Consider the following 16314-nt stretch of genomic DNA (forward strand, 5'->3'; position numbering starts at 1 on the left):
GTGTATGTGTGTGTGTGGTGGTGCGTGCGTGAAATAACTATACTGATCTGTTTAAATATGAAAGAAGGCAGAATGACATACTTCATCCAGGTAATATTTAAATTTGCAAGAAGCGAATAGTTAAGGTATGAAGTTGAAATTTGAACAGCACGACTAACAGAACATTGCTTTTTAAAGTACAGGATATTATACTACACAGGACATTAAAATAACAACAAACATTGGTACAGAAAGTAGACTATATCCGTCAAAGACGAATCAAATTTCAATTCAAACTTTAATTACTAGACCTTATTTATGCATATTTTGGATTCGAACACCAGATGTCAACCATTTTGCTTTGATATATATATATATATATATAATTGCGAACCTACTATTCGAATCACAAATATTGGATATAGTATGTTTTCCAAAACAAAGCGGGGTTAATAGATTTTTGTTAGCAATGTTTATGAAGTGGTAGTAAAAATGATGAAGATTGTGATCTGTATTTTATACTGTGCGTGCGAATATCATATAGTTAATAAATAAATCGTAAAACATTATAAATTTGATTTATTATATATATAATATTAACTTCGTGAGTGCAAATTTACACGGTAAGTTGATGTATTAATTTTTAAAAGGAATAGGAGAGTTACGTTTATATATATATATATTTTTTTTTTTTATATAAAAATAATATAACACTGATAAAACGTTACAAGGAAACTAACAATTTCTACATTTGAATAAATAATTCCATAATTTATTTATTAATCACAGCTTCTCTGTCAAGTTATTGTTGGTGAATAGTGCCATGCCGACATTCATGGACTTTAAACATTTATGGAATACAAATTTGTGACAACTCAGCAAAAATAAAAACATAAAGTAATATCGTAATTTTTAAAAATTATCAAAACTAATATAGTGTGTATATATATATATATACATTTTGTATTGTATTAGTAATAGATAATTTGAATATAGTATTTAATTTTCAATTACTTATAAATTAGATCTACTTAAAAATAATTTAATAATTTCCTTTTTTGTGGTCTATTCAGTTGCTTAAATTTTATTTCAGTTTTAATAGGCATGAGAAAAGCTTTTATTATTTCTATTCGTTGTTTTTACTTTGAAAATAAATGAAATTATAAAAAAAAAATACATGTCTTTTGCAGTGCATACTACGGCTAGTATACAAAGACCAAAGAAGAAAATACTCAAACTAGATATAGATGTATTCATTTTCCATCTGCTTAAAAAAAAAAGTATTGTAGTTTTGTATAAATCTTTTTTAAACATTATAAAACGTGTACTACTTGTTATATTTATTGAAATTTATATCATTCTTATTTTAACAGAATAATGAGTAATTTAGAAAGCAGGGCTCTAATTGCAGCTGCGATTGGAGTTACTGTTGGTGTTATTAGTGTGGCTGGTATGTTTTTTTATCAACAATTTATCAATAAGCAAAAATACCAATCAGGGAATAATAGCCTTGAACCTGTTTATCAAAGTCTTGCCAAACTACAAAAAGAAGTAGAAGCCCTAAGGTAATATTTTTCTATTACAAGGAATTTAAAATGATATAAAATAAAATAATATTATATTTGAGATTAATGATAAAATGAATAAAAAATATGTCTTTTTAGACAACAACAAAAAAGGAAGAAGAGATCTACGTCTTTGAATAGAAAATCTGCATTAGGTTCTAATGATAGTACATATGTTTCAACAGAAAATGATGTAGACTCATATTCTACAGCAGGAACAGATATAGCCGATGATGAATTTTTTGATTGTTCAGACGTTGAAGATGGTACAGAAGATATTGAATCAAGGTTTGACATATATCAAAATTATTAAATAATTCCATCTTTAATGAGTTCACATATTCACGTGTCATTCGTGTCACACGTGTCAAATCGATGTAGAATATAGTATAGAAATAATTTTATTATTTGTTTCAATATTATTTTTTGGTTTTATTAAATTTTAAAATGTAATATATATTATTGGTAAACCAAAATGTATATCATGAAAGGAAGAGATTATATGTTTAGTGATACAGGGAATCAACATCAATAAACCAATTGGAAATAGAACTTATGAAAATTGATGCACAAGAAGGAACGGAAGAAGAGAATGAAGACACCGCATATTATAAATTAAAAGAATTAATCGAATTACATCCACATAATGTAGACGTAATATGGAGATTTGCTAGAGCTTGTTACAATTGTATTAATAATTTTACTGATATAGAACATAAAAATAAAATTATTAGTGAAGGTAATTTTGCAATTAGCCATAAATTATTAGTTTTATGAACAAACAAATCTATTAGATTGGTTAATAATCTTATACGGTTTTTGCCGTATAATAATACTTGGAAAAAACCGCATAAACTTATTGGTCAATTTAATAGCTAAAATTACATTATGCACATCTTTATTTTTTAGGACTCAAAGCTTGTGAACGAGTTATTGATATAGAGGATGCAGATCTTCATAAGTGGTATGCTATTCTTATAGGTATACGCGGTGAATGTCTGCCATTGGCAGAAAAAATAAAAAATGGAACTGTCTTCAAGAATCATGTAATGATAGCTTTAAAAATTCGCCCAAAAGATTCTGATCTACATCATCTACTTGGTAGATTTAAATTTGAACTGTCTGGTTTAACTTGGTTTGAAAGAAAAGTATGTTTCTGTGTAATATTAATTTGTTGACAATTTATATATATATATATATATATATAATATCTTTATATAATCATTTTATTTTTAAATTATATTCCAAACAGTTAGCATCAACATTTTTTTCTGAGCCTCCAAATGCTTCCTACGAAGAGGCAATTGAAAGTTTCGAACAAGCCGAGGAATTAGCAACTGTACCACATCTAGAAAATCGTTTATTTCTTAGTAAAGCCTACATAGCTGAAAATAATTTTGAAAAGGCGGTTTATTTGTTGAATGACATTTGTCAACAATCGATTGTAACCAAAGTAGAACAGAATATACAATCTGAAGCAAAAAAATTATTGGAGGCACATTCAAAATATCTTTATAAAAGCATCTAAAGTGTAGCTGCTTATTCTACATTTTTCAGCATAATATTTTCTAATTTGATTATAAAACAATTAAATAAGATTTGATAGTAATATTATTGTATAGTGAAATTTGTAAAAAACAAAATACTAATGGTATTATGGCTTAATTACTGATACAATCAAAGTTAAATACTAAATAAGTGAAAATTATCTTGCTGTAGAATATAGATGACAACATAATAACAGTGAATTGTAGGAAAAATAATCGTATTATAATTCTGAGAAATGTAATAATAATCAATATGATTTTTTTTAAAATGATATTTAATACTTCAAAAAAAAAAAAAAAATATATATATATGATATTAAAATATATATATTTATCCATATGATTATTTTTTCTTTTCATATGAATTATGTGCCTTTATTATATAGAACATCAAGATCTGAATTCTTTTTATAAATTTTCTTAAATGCAACCATTATTTTATGACAACCATGATAATATTGTCTAGTACAAAAATATGTGTAAATTTAACAGTTATATTTAATTACGGGAAATATGTTATATTTTATTTTTTGTAGTTTTTGGATATCTATTTCATATTTGTTAAATAAAGGTCGTTAATATATAATATATATATATATATGTATATATTAAAAATTCTAGATAGTAGATATTTATTTAATTTATAGCCTATTGGCCCAATAAATGGATTTGGTTACAATATTTGTTTCCGCTCATACACACTTATACATATATTATATTTGGTTTATATAAAGTAATAATTTTTTCTTGAACGGTATAATTTAATCTCTTATATTATCTTATATATTTCTGAATATTTTTTCCTTAATTTAAATAGATTTATAATAAATACAAATGCCCAAATATACTTTTACAAATTTCTTAATCTACATTGAAAATTAGATGAATTTATAGGGAATTTTAAAAAATATATTTAATGATAATTGTACTACACTACTATATTTTGCATAATTATACAGATTGTGCTTTTTAATAATTTCCTATTAATTTATATTCGATAATTGTTGAATTATTTATTAATACCAGAATAGCATATCATAAGTTATTCTTTGAGGATTGTAGCCCTGTATTTAGTAGATCAATAATGGTCCAGCAGCATCCCAGAACTCAGTTCATACTGGGTAAAGAAGAGAGGGTGTTAAGGGTGGTACAGTGAAGCCCTTGTTATAAGGTTGTAGAGAAGCCTAAGAAAAACGATATTTCACAAGAAAGCAGTTGACATTCAATGCCTATGAAGAATAGTTCAATTGTACAATTTATGTCAAAGTAAGTATAATAATCGTTTTTTATTATAGAGTAGAGAACGTGCCAATAATATAATAATACTATAATGAAAAATAATTATTAAAATGAAGATGAAAATAATGAGAAATATTTTATTTTTTATTCAATTATATTTACAGGCTGTAATGCGTGGACTGTTGCGTGGTACGTTATACTGTGCTCTTTGGTATGGTAGTATCGTAGCTGGTTTCTTATTTATTGCTTGTCCACTTTTACCACTTTTGCTATTCAGTCCTCCAAAATTTCGAAAATGTGGAGATTTGCTATTTTCTTGTTGGGAACTTTATCCCACAGTGAGTTTATTGTATTGATTTTTCAATATTTCATTTTGTTATATAGACAGTGAATGTTAGATACATTTATTATAGGCGCTGTTAAGGATATTTGGTGTAAAAATCTTTGTATCAGGAGACCACATTTCTCCTAACGAATCAGCTGTACTTGTAATGAATCACAGAACACGAGTAGACTGGAATTTTTTATGGGCTGCGATGTATCAAGCTTGTATGCCTGATATAGCTTGTCACAGATTGAAATTTATTTTGAAAGATCCAATAAGACATATCCCAGGACCAGGTGAATAAAAAACAATCATTGTAAATGTTATAATATAAACTATGTCGTTCTGATGTATTTGACAGGATGGATAATGCAAATGAATGGCTTCCTCTACATAACACGTCGGTGGGAAGAAGACAAAGGTCGTCTTTTACGTACTTTGGACTATCTGGTAGCACTAAGAAGACGTACACAATTACTTATATTCCCAGAGGGTACAGATTTAACAAAAACTAGTAAAGAGAAGTCTGATAAATATGCTTTACAACATCAACTACCTCAATATATTTATACACTACACCCAAAAACTACAGGATTTAGTTATTTAGTGCAACATCTCCAGCGAGCAAATTATCTTGATGCAATATATGATTTAACAATAGCATATCCCGATTATGTTCCGCAGTCTGAAATTGATTTAATTAAGGGCAAATTACCTCATGAAGTGCATTTTTATATCAAACGAATACCATTTTCCGATATACCGACACATGAATTGATGTTAAGACAGTGGTTAGAAGATAGGTGGTTTAACAAAGAAAAAATATTAAAAACTTTTTATGAAAAGAAAAGTTTTCCTACTGAAGTATGGCCAACATCAAAAATGTTACCATTACAAGCTGCGTTTAGTTTCTGGAGTATATTAACTGGTAAATTAATACATTATTCACTAAATTACCTTTCCACATGCTCTCTTTCTTAATATTCAATTTATATAATTTCATGTATAAACTCTCTAATTTAAATACAAATGAAACTATATTATTCATTTACTTCCTAATATAATCAATATTTATAGGTACGACGATACTATTATTAATTGTATCTCCAATATTTCAACTGTGGGCATTGATACATGCTATCTTTTTTATTGGATTATCTTTATTTACAACTGGATTCAATCAAATTGAAATGGGATGGTATTGGCGTTGGAAAGCATATTCATTTTGGACAAAACACAGTTAATAACAACGTTTAATCAAAGTAAGTGATAAACTAATTTATGCTTTTATGTCACTGTGATATTGGTACATCTAAGATTTGGATGTAGATCTATCATACTTATAAATAATGTTCCTTGTGTTGTACACGTTAGATTTTAAAGTAATATGTATTTGGAGCATGTACATATTTACAAAAAATAATACACAAATATCAGAAAGTTAAAAATAATATTGTAACAATACATAATAATTATGGTGGCGAAATCAAGCAAAATTATTATTGTAATTCACGAAATGTGAAAAACATATACTATACGAACAAATTTTGTACATTTGTTACATATATATATATTTATTTATTTATTTATTTATTTATTTATTTATTTATTTATTCATTTACTGCATGCCTTCTGACTTATAATTAGCAGGAGTATTAACAATTTTTTAAAGATAATATAAAATTTTGTAAATATGCCCACAAATATGAAAAAATGATGTTTTTATACAACTTAATATACTATTGCTCATTTCAGAAATGAGTCATTAATAAAAAAAACAATATTGTTGAACTATTAATAATTAATCTATCAAAAATAATCAATGTATAATTCTCTGGAAATTAAAGTATAAATAAGAGTAAGAATATTAATATTGGAAGTAATAAGTTCTTTAACTTCTGTACTTTTATAAAAATATTAGTTTGCTGTCTTTATTAAACCAAAGAAAAAAGTACAAAATTGTTTTTAATTTAAAAAGAAGAATAATATAAATAATAAAATGAAAAATAATATGTGGCATATAATATGTATATAGATATCTAATTGTAAATTATTAAAATCTATAGTTGTATATTCAAGAAAATAGTTGATAAATCATTGTCGTATATTATTTATTTTCTATATTTAGCAATATTATAATATTAAGAAATTACATAAAATTTAAAAATCATACAATATTTACACTATTGAAAATATATTGAAAGATATTAATTTACAATAAGTTTTGACGTAGTAATAGATTTATATTTTTTTTTGTAGTTATAAGAAATGTTTAAAATTAAGTAAAAGTGAATTCATGTGCCAAAGAGAAACATGCAGAGAGTTTGTAGTTCTCTAAATTATAAATATTAAAAATTAAAAATGATATATCTCTATATTATATATTCTATATGTATATATTGCTAAAAACACGAAATCTGTTATATCGCGAATTGATTCGTTAAAATTTGAAGTATCCGAAAGCGCTAGCAATGTCGGTTCCTTATTACTCAATTTGCGATACAGCAAATTTTGAGTATTTACAGTAATATATTTATAAAGTATGTTTGTAAAATATTTTATTTATACTAACAGACTAAGGATTTTAATCTATTTAGTTATTGAAAATATTAATTAATATATTATTGAAACAATTAGCAAATGGTTCATTCATAAAAGTTCTCTTGTTCAGAGGGCTGTATATATTTAAACTATAACTGTAGTCAAAAATCTAATTACAATTGTAATCACAATTTTAAATAAATGTATATGATTAGACTGATATAAATATTATATATTTTACTATTTTATATTTATATTATATATGTAAATGGAATGCTTTAAATGGAAAGACATACCACACAAAAATTAAACTAAATTTTAGATTGTATATACAAATATAAATTGATAATTTATCTATTTAAATTACAAAATAGTGTTACATCTCAATTTTATTGGAACTATTGGAAAAAGTTTCATTATTAAAAATTTTCAATTTTGGGCCTTTTTCCTGTTTTGTGATATCTTTTCTGACTTTTTTTTATTAGGCATTTTATTATATTTTTGTAAATTTATGAATCCAAATTTTTATTCCTTAAAACCTAATTTTTGTTTTGCTGAATAAATTACAGAAATCGTCGATTTGTCTAACAAATGTTTCATTTTATGAATAAATCTAAAAGACCAATATAACGGTATCGTCCATTCTGTATGACCTTTTAATATTGTCTCCATAAAATTCGGAAAATGAACAATCATATCTCCAAGAAAAGCTGTGTCTTCTAATATTACAAACAAGGCTTTAAGGTCAACGAAAATTATATCAGCAACATACGATGTAAAATATTGGCTATATGATATTTATTTGTCGTATAATATTATGTTTATTTTTTCCAAATATATAAATATGACTTACCATCTCCAATAATATAATCATTTAAATCGTAACCAGGAACATTACATATACAATTTTCTATTAATGTTGTACTATTTTCAATAGATTCCATTATATCTTTAGTAAGTATTGCGATCGTTTCAAATTTCATATCATGTGAACTTATTTTTTGTATAATTTGAATAATTTCTGCAATTTGTTGTCTACGTTTTAAAAGCGATATTCTAACTATAACGTATAAAAAAATATAAATATAAATTAAAAAAAATCCTTATACTAGATTTTTATATGTAAAATAAACATTTAAATAAGGTATTATAATTAATTATCGTCTTAAAGTACATACATAAATCATCGTTTCGTTCTAATTTAAATATTGCATCTTTCAATGGATCTTTATTCATTCTTTTTGTATTATTCTTTGTGAATTCTGTCTGCACATACATAACTGCTGATAACAATAATAAAAATTTAATACACATTAACATCCACGGTATTTTTACTTGCATGATGACACAACAATTTGATTATAATGTATTCGAAGATTAAATGTAGAATAACGTTCTTTCCTTAATTTAAATATATATACAGGATGTTTAGGTGACATTTCTAAGAACGTATATAAATAACAGATTATAAAATAAATATTAATTCAATAGAAAGTCTAAACCAATGTCAAATGTTGTAACTGATAACGTTGATTTTATAAACGCTTTAATTATACAAAATGAAATTGAGAATAATATTATTGAAATAAAACGAACTCATTTTATATAAGTCTATATTTAAATAAAGGGTGTATTTGGACAGTTTGAGGCCTCGTTTACGAGGAATACGTGTTAGAAAACTTTGTAAAGTACGTGTACTCTACTTATCTCTGGGTTCAAATGTGTATATTCAAAGAACTAGTTACAATTCTAATTGCAATTTTATAAAAATGTATTTTATTAGACTTATAAATCATATTACTATTTTATATTTAGAACTATACAAAATAAACATTAGAAAAATTACAAATATTTATAATTTGATCTAATTTTTAATGAGATGTATATAACTATCGTATAGAAGTAGTGTTATTCGAACTGTAAAACAATTGTATCATACTTTATAAATCTGGTTTTATTGCATGTATAAGGGCAAACTAATATAAAATACTTTCATGCAATTACACGCAAATTTTTTATCTACAATGAAATACATTATTTGAATTATATATATTTCAGGCATTAACACGGATATATGAATCTACGTATGATCTTAGAGATTGTTGTCAATGTTGATTTTCAATGGAAAAAGAAACAAAATAGAAATATTTTTCAACAAAATATTTAAATTACAGCCTAAAATATTTCTTATTTTATTAAAACTACCAGAGAGAAAGAGAGAGAGAGAGAGAGAGAGAGAGAAATGCTCATAATTCAAATCTTACGAATTTCGAACGAATCTGATGTTCTGAGATTTTGTTTATTTTTAGTTTCAATTCTTCTTTTATGTCGCGTAGTCGCTCTTGAGCTGTAGAAATTATATTATTAGTTGAGGCACCCAAGAAATCTTCCATTGCACTAGTATATATCAGAGACAAAGTAAGTGGATCTATCCATCTTTTTTCTATTTTTAAGATGGAAGTAGTGATTTTTGGAAACTTATAAATTATATCTCCAAAGAAAGCTGTGTTCTCCAATATTAAAAAAAGTGCTATAAGACCCATCAAAATTATATAAACGACTTATATTGTAAAATATTGATTTTTTAATACTTATTCTTCATATAATTTTTTGTTTATTTCTTGCATATATAAATATAAAAGACATGTGAATTTGACTTACCATTTATAACGTCTTCAGTTGTTGGATTAGATTCATTATCAAAAATAGATTTAATTTTATTTAATATCGATATAGATTCTTCAATATTTTCTACTATATTTTGAATGTAATTTTTAATCCTTTCAAATTGAAGATAATATTCATCCTCATTTTGTAAATTTTGAATAATTTCTGACGACACTTTTCTACTTTCAGCAAACGCATCTTTAACTATAATATACAAATGTGTATATATATATATACATAGAAAAACATTTGTATTAAATTATCGCACACAACATAAGTTTAAATAAAATATTAAAATTAAAGATAGTTTTATAGTACGTACAGTGCTCTTTATTTGATTGAATTTTAAGCATAGCAATTTTTAACGGATTGCCTTTGATTCTTTTTTCCATATTTGTATTTTCCTCGTTTGCATATGCAATTGTTAATAGTACTAAAAACCCTTTAATATTCAATAATTTTCTTTGCATGATGATCAAGTAAAGATGTACGTTATAATAATAATCGATTATAAATGTGTATTATAATTATTATAAGATATTCGTAAGATCAATTTAGAATGATGTTCTTTCGTAGATTCAAATATATATATATATATATTGAATGTTTACGATACCAATAGAATAACACTTTGGAGGACGTATATAAATAGCAGACTATAAGTTAAATGTAAATTCATTTCTAACTTAATGATAATATATCTCATTTTTATATAATAATCCTTTCTATTATATCTTAATAACAGTTATAATTTTGTTAAAAATCAAAAATTTTTGATCAGTTATTTTATAACTCAAATTAACAATAAACTAAAGCAAAAGTAGTATTTTATAAAGAATGATTTTTAATAAAAATTGAAATATTTAGAACAAATGATTAAGGATTCCCAGTCATCATAAAAAGTTATAGTTTCAATATCAAAATTTAAATTTGATTCTAAACGGATATCTTCAAATTCTAGCAATGTAAATGTAAATAATAGAATCATATTTATAGAATTTTTTTTTTTTTACTATAGTTTATTAAGATTGTATATGTTACAATTATTCTTTATGTTATATTAAAAAGAAATTAATTTAATAATTAAATACCTATACTTTTGCATATTCCACACAACGTGAAGGATCTGTAGGATAATATTCTTGGCATTTAGTCATTAATCTTTTTACAGCTTGAATATATTTTCTTTGTTTTTCATCATTCATTACATGCGCTACATTTTTGGAAAAGATCTTTTCTCTCCCAGTACGCGCATGAATACCAACCATAGTTACACCAATAGGCCAAGGAGAATTTCCTATCGCCATTTGTAAGTATGCATCGCTAGCCTAAAATTCAAATTTTTGTTAACTAAGTTGTTGACAATGCATATGTAACGAATAATCTATTTCATAAATGTAATACATACCAAAATATAATTACGTTCAAGTAAATGTTTCATAATTTCAGTTAAACTATCAGTTATATCTTCGGGAAGAGATTTATTTTTTAATTTCCTTAGAAGCGGTTTTAAATATTCCCTTGTTTGAGCATAAGTCGCACTAACCATTTTACCTTGCGTACTCATTTTTTCTTCAGATGTTCTACTATTTAATTGATTACCCCATACTTGTACTAGGAATTGGATAAATTGGACAATAACATTTATATCAAAGTCCCTATCACCTTTATTTAATTTGTCAGACATTTTTTGTATATCTTCATAAGTGATACCTTCTTCGGGTACATTGACATCTCCTTTAACATTACGGTCTTGTGATTTAATAGATGTCAAAATTTCATTTAAATATGCTTGATCTACTTGTTCCATTGCTTCTTGAAAATCATTTCTGAAGCCCTTTAAAGAAATAATATCATTTTGTTATCATTTTGTACATTTTAACAACTACATAAATTAGTCGATATAATGCTTTATTACCTTGTTTACTTCTGCTTCAAAAATCTCATGTTTTCTTAATCTTTTAAATGCTTCTTTTTCTGATTCTCCAAATAACAATGTAGGTTCTCCTCGTTCTCTTAATCTTCGTATTACTTCTGGCCTAGGTAACGTTGATTGTTCCAAACTATTATCTTTCACGGATTCCTGTTGTTCTTGACTCACATCAGATTTGACAATATTTATACTATTATCATAAGTCTCATTATTTTTTGTTTTATATTGAGACTCTAGTTCTCCCCTTCTAAAGTATTTCTTATTTTGTTGCTAAATAAATATGTGAATAATCATAGTTAAATAGAAGACGACATTTAAAAAGTAAGAAAATATGAAAATAATACTCACTAAAACATTACTTTCTTCTAATTGTTTTCGCTTTTTTAATATTTCAGCTTTTAAAATATTAAGGCCACCACCAAGTGACATTTCTAAATTTGTTTCTTTTCTTTACTTCGTTATTAGGTAGCCATAATACAACTGCCCAACAAGCAACAATCACGACTATTTTAGTTGTTTCTATAGATATAGGGATTTAATCGTTTGAAAAAAAAAACAAATGTTGGCAAGACTGATATCATCAAATCTGTAAAATGTGGTTTAATTTCGTAAAAAAAAAGAAAGGGTTATTATTCTGCTGATCCAGTGAGTATATGGGAAAATATATCTTCTTTAAACATTAACAAATTTTATTTATCTTAGGATAACGAAGCTATTTATAAGGAGGACGATCACCGTCAATGCCCTCTGTCAAAATTTTTTAGTTAAATGTAGTTTATGACTTTCCAAATAAGGTAATTTTATTTATTACGAATATTATTCCCGTTATAAACATGTGTAGCATTTGGAAAGTTATATAAACAACATTGAATAAAAGAACTTTAACAGAGGACAATGACTCAGTTTATTATTTGATTTCGAAAAGGAAGGTGCATAGATCATATTCTCCGAGCATTTAAACTACAATATACATTTCTTTCGATTAATTAACAATAATCATTTAAGATATATCGCATCCCCACTCACCCTTCTATAAAGAAATGCATTTTGTAATAACTATCGATCGACGTATTTCATGTATACTTACACACACGCAAACACAACAATTCACATTAAAATCTTTGATAATCTCGTTCAACTGTCGAACAATTATGGATTCATCACTCTCTCTCTCTATCTATCTATCTATCCTTTAGATGTAAAAATTAATTCGGTGCCTTTTTCTTAACTTGGAAATTTTATTTCAAATATTAGCTACAGCATTGTGTTTTAAAATATTCACCGTTATTTTCTATAATCTTTTATCATCTACTAGGTAACTTGTAAATGCCATCCTTGCAGAATGACGGTGGTTTCCAAAGTATTTGTAAGTTCAATTTAAAATGATGTCCTTTTGTAAAAGGAAATATATTTTTATTTCAAGCATTAACACAAATGCATAAAACTATATGTGACTTCACAAGCATATAACACTAGAAAAGATTCTTGTCAATGTTTAATTTGGGTGAGAAAAGAAACAGAATATAAATATTTATGCAAAATTTATTTCAATTATAAAACAGTTTTAAATTTTCTTTATTTTGTTGAAACTACCAAAGAAATGTTCATACCTGAACATTTATTAATATCGGAGGACTACGCTATTGTATGAATTTACTTTTTCTTAATTTAAATTCTGATTTTATCTTGTGCAGTCGCGCTTGAGCTCCAGAAATGATATCAGCGGTAAAGTCATCCAACAATTCTTGCATAGAATCAGCATATATCAAAGACCAAGTTAGTATATTTACCCTCTTCTCTTCAAATTTTAAGATATGTTTAGTTATATCCGGAAAATTATAAATTATATCTCCGAACAAAATTGTTTCATGCAATATTGACAACAAGGCTATAAAATCAACAAAGATGACAATGTAAAATATTGATGATATAATAATTATCCTTTGCATAATTTAATCTTTATTTTATGCAAATATAAGTATAAGGCATATGTAAATTTGACTTACTTTTTATAACTTTCTCACTGGTTGAAATAGGTTCATCACTAGGACTAGAATTGACATCACTTAATATTAATATATATTCCTCAATGTTTCCTATTATATTTGTGATCAATTCGTTAATCATTTCAAATTGAAGATGATATTTATCCTGTTCTTTTAAATGTACAACAACTTTTGCACAATCTTTTTTAATTTTAGCAAACTCTTCTCTCACTGTAATAAAAATATATGGCATATATATAAAATAGAAATTGAAATAAAGTATTATAATTAAAGATCGTCTTGTAGTACGTACAGTCTGCTTTATTTGATTGCATATGAAGTATAGCAAATTTTACTGGATTCCCGTCAATTTGTTTTCCTCTAAAATGTGAAACTTCTTCATTTGCATATGCAAACGTTAATAGCACTAACAAAAAATTAATATACAGTAATTTTATTTCCATGATGATCAAACAAAGATGTATAATACAAGATATTCGTAAGATCAATTTAGAATGATGTTATTTCGTAAATGTAAATATATATATATATATATATGTATATATATTAGATGTGTATAAGACAAATTGAGTTACACTTCTAAGGACGTATATAAATAGCAAACTAATACTTAAGTTAAATATAAATTCATATAATAATTTATGTATATTCAACAGAATATATTCAAAAGTTAATACACATATATGAATCCATGTGGGGACACGCTGCTAACATATAGACGTTTAAGAGATTTGAATATCAACTTAAAGGAAAGTATACAAAAATAAAAATATATATATAAATAAAATTATATTTTAATATTTTTATTTTATATTGAAATTCTCATAAACATAATCGTAATTCATATTTTGCAATTATTTTTCTTTTTTATATTCTTTGTAATATCATAACAAATTAATGTAGATTTTACAATTAGTTGATTCTATTTTAAACATAACAAGTTGGAACCCATTGCTTCTGATTGGTTCATTCATCTACTCTAAAGTCTAATATGCGCATACGCATGTGTGTGTGTGCGTGCGCGCAACTTCTCTTTCTCTCTCTCTCTCTCTCTCTCTCTCTCTCTCTCTCTCTGCTCTGATAGATTAATAAAATATAATAAAAATGCTGTTTATTTTTTGCCTCATGTGTAAACTTATAATTCACTGAAAGATAATAAATTATTTATTGTTTCATTGTAGAAGTTGAATCAAAACATATAATACAAGATTACATTAAAAATGATATCAAATAAAAATGAAGACATTTATGATAGTCGACCGAAAACTCCTCCAAAAGAAAGTTGTTGTGGCAGTGGCTGTAATCCTTGTATTTTAGATGTTTATCAAAAGTTATTAAAACAATGGGAAGAAAGAAAAAAAAATAACATACTTATAGAATCAATAAAAAATGTAATATCTCCAACATCTTTTAATACTTTTATAGTTATCAACAATTATAAAGCATCCAAAGATTATATTTTTATATGGTTAGAATATAAAGGTAGCTTGAATCGTGTTTATTTTATAAATACCATTTAAGATTTTATTACAAATTCTTATTTATATATTTTATATTAAAGGTAATATTAGCAATAATAGATCCTTATACTTAATTCCTGGACAACATATTGTATTACGTTATGGTTCTATGTCAAAAGCTTACACACCTATTTCTTGGTCAGAAACAAGTTTGATGCTTCTAGTAAAGGTCTACCCATCAGGAAAATTTAGTCAGGTTTTAAATAATGCAAAGAAGAATGATGAATTTGAAATCAGAGGACCATATGGGGATTTTGTATATAATATTAATAGGTGTGTTATTATAAGAATACTACTATAAATCATTGTATCATGTTTATTTTTTTTTATTATAGCTTCCACGAAATCATTATGTTCTGTATTGGATCTGGAATTACAGCAGTTTATCCTTTAGCTAAGGTTATTGTTGAAAATGAAGAAGAAGAAACGAAAATAAATTTCATTGCTGGTTTTCGATCAATTTCGTGTGTCCCTTTAAAAAAAGAATTACAAAATTTATCAGATTATTGGAATTTTGTATGCACGATACATATATCGGAAGATCTAATTACAGGTAATTTGATAATACTCATAATATTTTAAGAAAACATTGAAATTCTATGAAAAATCTTGTTTCAGACACCAATCAAAGTATTCATGGTATTAATATTCAAAATGAACGTTTATCTAAACAATCAGTTTATAATTACCTACAACGAAACCAAAAGCCAAAAACAACGTTAATTTTAATATGCGGAACAAATGAATTCAATTATTCGATTGAACAATGGTCAAGAGAAAATAATTATTCTCATATACATGTATTCAGATAATAAGATCTATTTTTATAATATTTAGATTATTATTATTTATATTCAATATTCGAGAAATAGAGATTTTTAAAAATCTGATCAAGTCCTGATTAAGTTATACGTGAATGATGAATAAAGGTAGCACTATTCAAACTGCATTAAAGTTATGTTTATATGTATGTATCTAATCATACTGTTAAA

The 16314-nt window shown here is 25.3% G+C and overlaps 6 protein-coding genes and 1 long non-coding RNA gene across 14 annotated transcripts; 3 read left to right on the forward strand and 4 right to left on the reverse strand.

Annotated features, from left to right (window-relative positions):
- The first annotated feature begins 5 nt into the window (after nucleotides 1-5).
- Nucleotides 6-3355, forward strand: LOC106785737 (regulator of microtubule dynamics protein 2-like). Of its 6 annotated transcripts, none has more exons than XM_014746442.1 (8): nucleotides 73-90; nucleotides 769-876; nucleotides 1170-1259; nucleotides 1353-1544; nucleotides 1644-1832; nucleotides 2063-2283; nucleotides 2454-2692; nucleotides 2797-3355. In XM_014746442.1, the coding sequence occupies exons 4-8, from the start codon at nucleotides 1357-1359 to the stop codon at nucleotides 3070-3072; spliced, it is 1113 nt and encodes a 370-aa protein (XP_014601928.1). In that variant the 5' UTR covers nucleotides 73-90; nucleotides 769-876; nucleotides 1170-1259; nucleotides 1353-1356; the 3' UTR covers nucleotides 3073-3355. The 6 variants fall into 6 exon arrangements, with proteins under 6 accessions (XP_014601930.1, XP_014601928.1, XP_014601927.1 ...); XM_014746441.1 differs by lacking the exon at nucleotides 73-90 and adding an exon at nucleotides 383-602; XM_014746444.1 differs by lacking the exon at nucleotides 769-876 and having other exon boundaries at nucleotides 6-90.
- A 357-nt stretch (nucleotides 3356-3712) lies between these two features.
- On the reverse strand, nucleotides 3713-4681 carry LOC106785753. Its single transcript, XR_001381558.1, has 2 exons — nucleotides 4493-4681; nucleotides 3713-4275 (listed from the first exon to the last, which is right to left on the reverse strand). It is a non-coding gene; the product is annotated as an uncharacterized LOC106785753 (long non-coding RNA).
- On the forward strand, nucleotides 4211-6292 carry LOC106785752 (lysocardiolipin acyltransferase 1-like). The gene is made up of 5 exons (XM_014746469.1): nucleotides 4211-4357; nucleotides 4495-4668; nucleotides 4744-4951; nucleotides 5017-5583; nucleotides 5733-6292. Exons 2-5 carry the CDS (start codon nucleotides 4501-4503, stop codon nucleotides 5897-5899), a joined length of 1110 nt encoding a protein of 369 aa, XP_014601955.1. The 5' UTR covers nucleotides 4211-4357; nucleotides 4495-4500; the 3' UTR covers nucleotides 5900-6292.
- A 1390-nt stretch (nucleotides 6293-7682) lies between these two features.
- On the reverse strand, nucleotides 7683-10424 carry LOC106785684. The gene is made up of 3 exons (XM_014746333.1): nucleotides 10186-10424; nucleotides 9858-10067; nucleotides 7683-9726 (listed from the first exon to the last, which is right to left on the reverse strand). The coding sequence occupies exons 1-3, from the start codon at nucleotides 10331-10333 to the stop codon at nucleotides 9443-9445; spliced, it is 642 nt and encodes a 213-aa protein (XP_014601819.1). The 5' UTR covers nucleotides 10334-10424; the 3' UTR covers nucleotides 7683-9442.
- Nucleotides 10425-10852: 428 nt separating this feature from the next.
- On the reverse strand, nucleotides 10853-12316 carry LOC106785689 (pre-mRNA-splicing factor 18). Of its 2 annotated transcripts, XM_014746345.1 has the most exons (5): nucleotides 12145-12316; nucleotides 11782-12066; nucleotides 11577-11700; nucleotides 11272-11477; nucleotides 10863-11191 (listed from the first exon to the last, which is right to left on the reverse strand). In XM_014746345.1, exons 1-5 carry the CDS (start codon nucleotides 12223-12225, stop codon nucleotides 10955-10957), a joined length of 933 nt encoding a protein of 310 aa, XP_014601831.1. In that variant the 5' UTR covers nucleotides 12226-12316; the 3' UTR covers nucleotides 10863-10954. The 2 variants fall into 2 exon arrangements, with proteins under 2 accessions (XP_014601830.1, XP_014601831.1); XM_014746344.1 differs by having other exon boundaries at nucleotides 10853-11191; nucleotides 11272-11700.
- Nucleotides 12317-12356: 40 nt separating this feature from the next.
- LOC106785691 (NADH-cytochrome b5 reductase-like) lies at nucleotides 12357-16271 on the forward strand. 2 transcript variants are annotated; one of them, XM_014746349.1, is made up of 8 exons: nucleotides 12360-12441; nucleotides 13112-13162; nucleotides 13491-13572; nucleotides 14459-14551; nucleotides 14984-15284; nucleotides 15364-15595; nucleotides 15658-15875; nucleotides 15941-16271. In XM_014746349.1, exons 5-8 carry the CDS (start codon nucleotides 15023-15025, stop codon nucleotides 16132-16134), a joined length of 906 nt encoding a protein of 301 aa, XP_014601835.1. In that variant the 5' UTR covers nucleotides 12360-12441; nucleotides 13112-13162; nucleotides 13491-13572; nucleotides 14459-14551; nucleotides 14984-15022; the 3' UTR covers nucleotides 16135-16271. The 2 variants fall into 2 exon arrangements, with proteins under 2 accessions (XP_014601834.1, XP_014601835.1); XM_014746348.1 differs by lacking the exon at nucleotides 13112-13162 and having other exon boundaries at nucleotides 12357-12441.
- On the reverse strand, nucleotides 13322-14361 carry LOC106785695. Its single transcript, XM_014746352.1, has 3 exons — nucleotides 14095-14361; nucleotides 13803-14012; nucleotides 13322-13684 (listed from the first exon to the last, which is right to left on the reverse strand). The coding sequence occupies exons 1-3, from the start codon at nucleotides 14243-14245 to the stop codon at nucleotides 13437-13439; spliced, it is 609 nt and encodes a 202-aa protein (XP_014601838.1). The 5' UTR covers nucleotides 14246-14361; the 3' UTR covers nucleotides 13322-13436.
- Nucleotides 16272-16314: the final 43 nt, after the last annotated feature.

Source organism: Polistes canadensis, unplaced genomic scaffold, assembly GCF_001313835.1.
Source record: "Polistes canadensis isolate GaletaPanama2010 unplaced genomic scaffold, ASM131383v1 scaffold_55, whole genome shotgun sequence".
In the NCBI taxonomy this organism is placed as follows: domain Eukaryota; kingdom Metazoa; phylum Arthropoda; class Insecta; order Hymenoptera; family Vespidae; genus Polistes; species Polistes canadensis.

Excerpts from the sequence above, each read along its gene's own strand:
- LOC106785737 (XM_014746444.1), top strand. The coding sequence starts at position 1,357 with ATGAGTAATTTAGAAAGCAGGGCTCTAATTGCAGCTGCGATTGGAGTT. Across the intron at positions 1,545-1,643 it reads AAAGAAGTAGAAGCCCTAAG|ACAACAACAAAAAAGGAAGA; the intron begins GTAATATTTTTC and ends ATGTCTTTTTAG. Across the intron at positions 2,693-2,796 it reads TAACTTGGTTTGAAAGAAAA|TTAGCATCAACATTTTTTTC; the intron begins GTATGTTTCTGT and ends TATTCCAAACAG.
- LOC106785752 (XM_014746469.1), top strand. The coding sequence starts at position 4,501 with ATGCGTGGACTGTTGCGTGGTACGTTATACTGTGCTCTTTGGTATGGT. Across the intron at positions 4,669-4,743 it reads GTTGGGAACTTTATCCCACA|GCGCTGTTAAGGATATTTGG; the intron begins GTGAGTTTATTG and ends CATTTATTATAG. Across the intron at positions 4,952-5,016 it reads AAGACATATCCCAGGACCAG|GATGGATAATGCAAATGAAT; the intron begins GTGAATAAAAAA and ends TGTATTTGACAG.
- LOC106785684 (XM_014746333.1), bottom strand. The coding sequence starts at position 10,333 with ATGCAAAGAAAATTATTGAATATTAAAGGGTTTTTAGTACTATTAACA. Across the intron at positions 10,068-10,185 it reads TCAATCAAATAAAGAGCACT|TTAAAGATGCGTTTGCTGAA; the intron begins GTACGTACTATA and ends TGTATATTATAG. Across the intron at positions 9,727-9,857 it reads AACTGAAGACGTTATAAATG|CACTTTTTTTAATATTGGAG; the intron begins GTAAGTCAAATT and ends TGGGTCTTATAG.
- LOC106785689 (XM_014746344.1), bottom strand. The coding sequence starts at position 12,225 with ATGTCACTTGGTGGTGGCCTTAATATTTTAAAAGCTGAAATATTAAAA. Across the intron at positions 11,701-11,781 it reads TTGAAGCAGAAGTAAACAAG|GGCTTCAGAAATGATTTTCA; the intron begins GTAATAAAGCAT and ends ATTTCTTTAAAG. Across the intron at positions 11,192-11,271 it reads TTGAACGTAATTATATTTTG|GCTAGCGATGCATACTTACA; the intron begins GTATGTATTACA and ends TTTGAATTTTAG.
- LOC106785695 (XM_014746352.1), bottom strand. The coding sequence starts at position 14,245 with ATGGAAATAAAATTACTGTATATTAATTTTTTGTTAGTGCTATTAACG. Across the intron at positions 14,013-14,094 it reads GCAATCAAATAAAGCAGACT|TGAGAGAAGAGTTTGCTAAA; the intron begins GTACGTACTACA and ends TTTTTATTACAG. Across the intron at positions 13,685-13,802 it reads CAGTGAGAAAGTTATAAAAA|CCTTGTTGTCAATATTGCAT; the intron begins GTAAGTCAAATT and ends TTGATTTTATAG.
- LOC106785691 (XM_014746348.1), top strand. The coding sequence starts at position 15,023 with ATGATATCAAATAAAAATGAAGACATTTATGATAGTCGACCGAAAACT. Across the intron at positions 15,596-15,657 it reads TTTGTATATAATATTAATAG|CTTCCACGAAATCATTATGT; the intron begins GTGTGTTATTAT and ends TTTTTATTATAG. Across the intron at positions 15,876-15,940 it reads ATCGGAAGATCTAATTACAG|ACACCAATCAAAGTATTCAT; the intron begins GTAATTTGATAA and ends ATCTTGTTTCAG.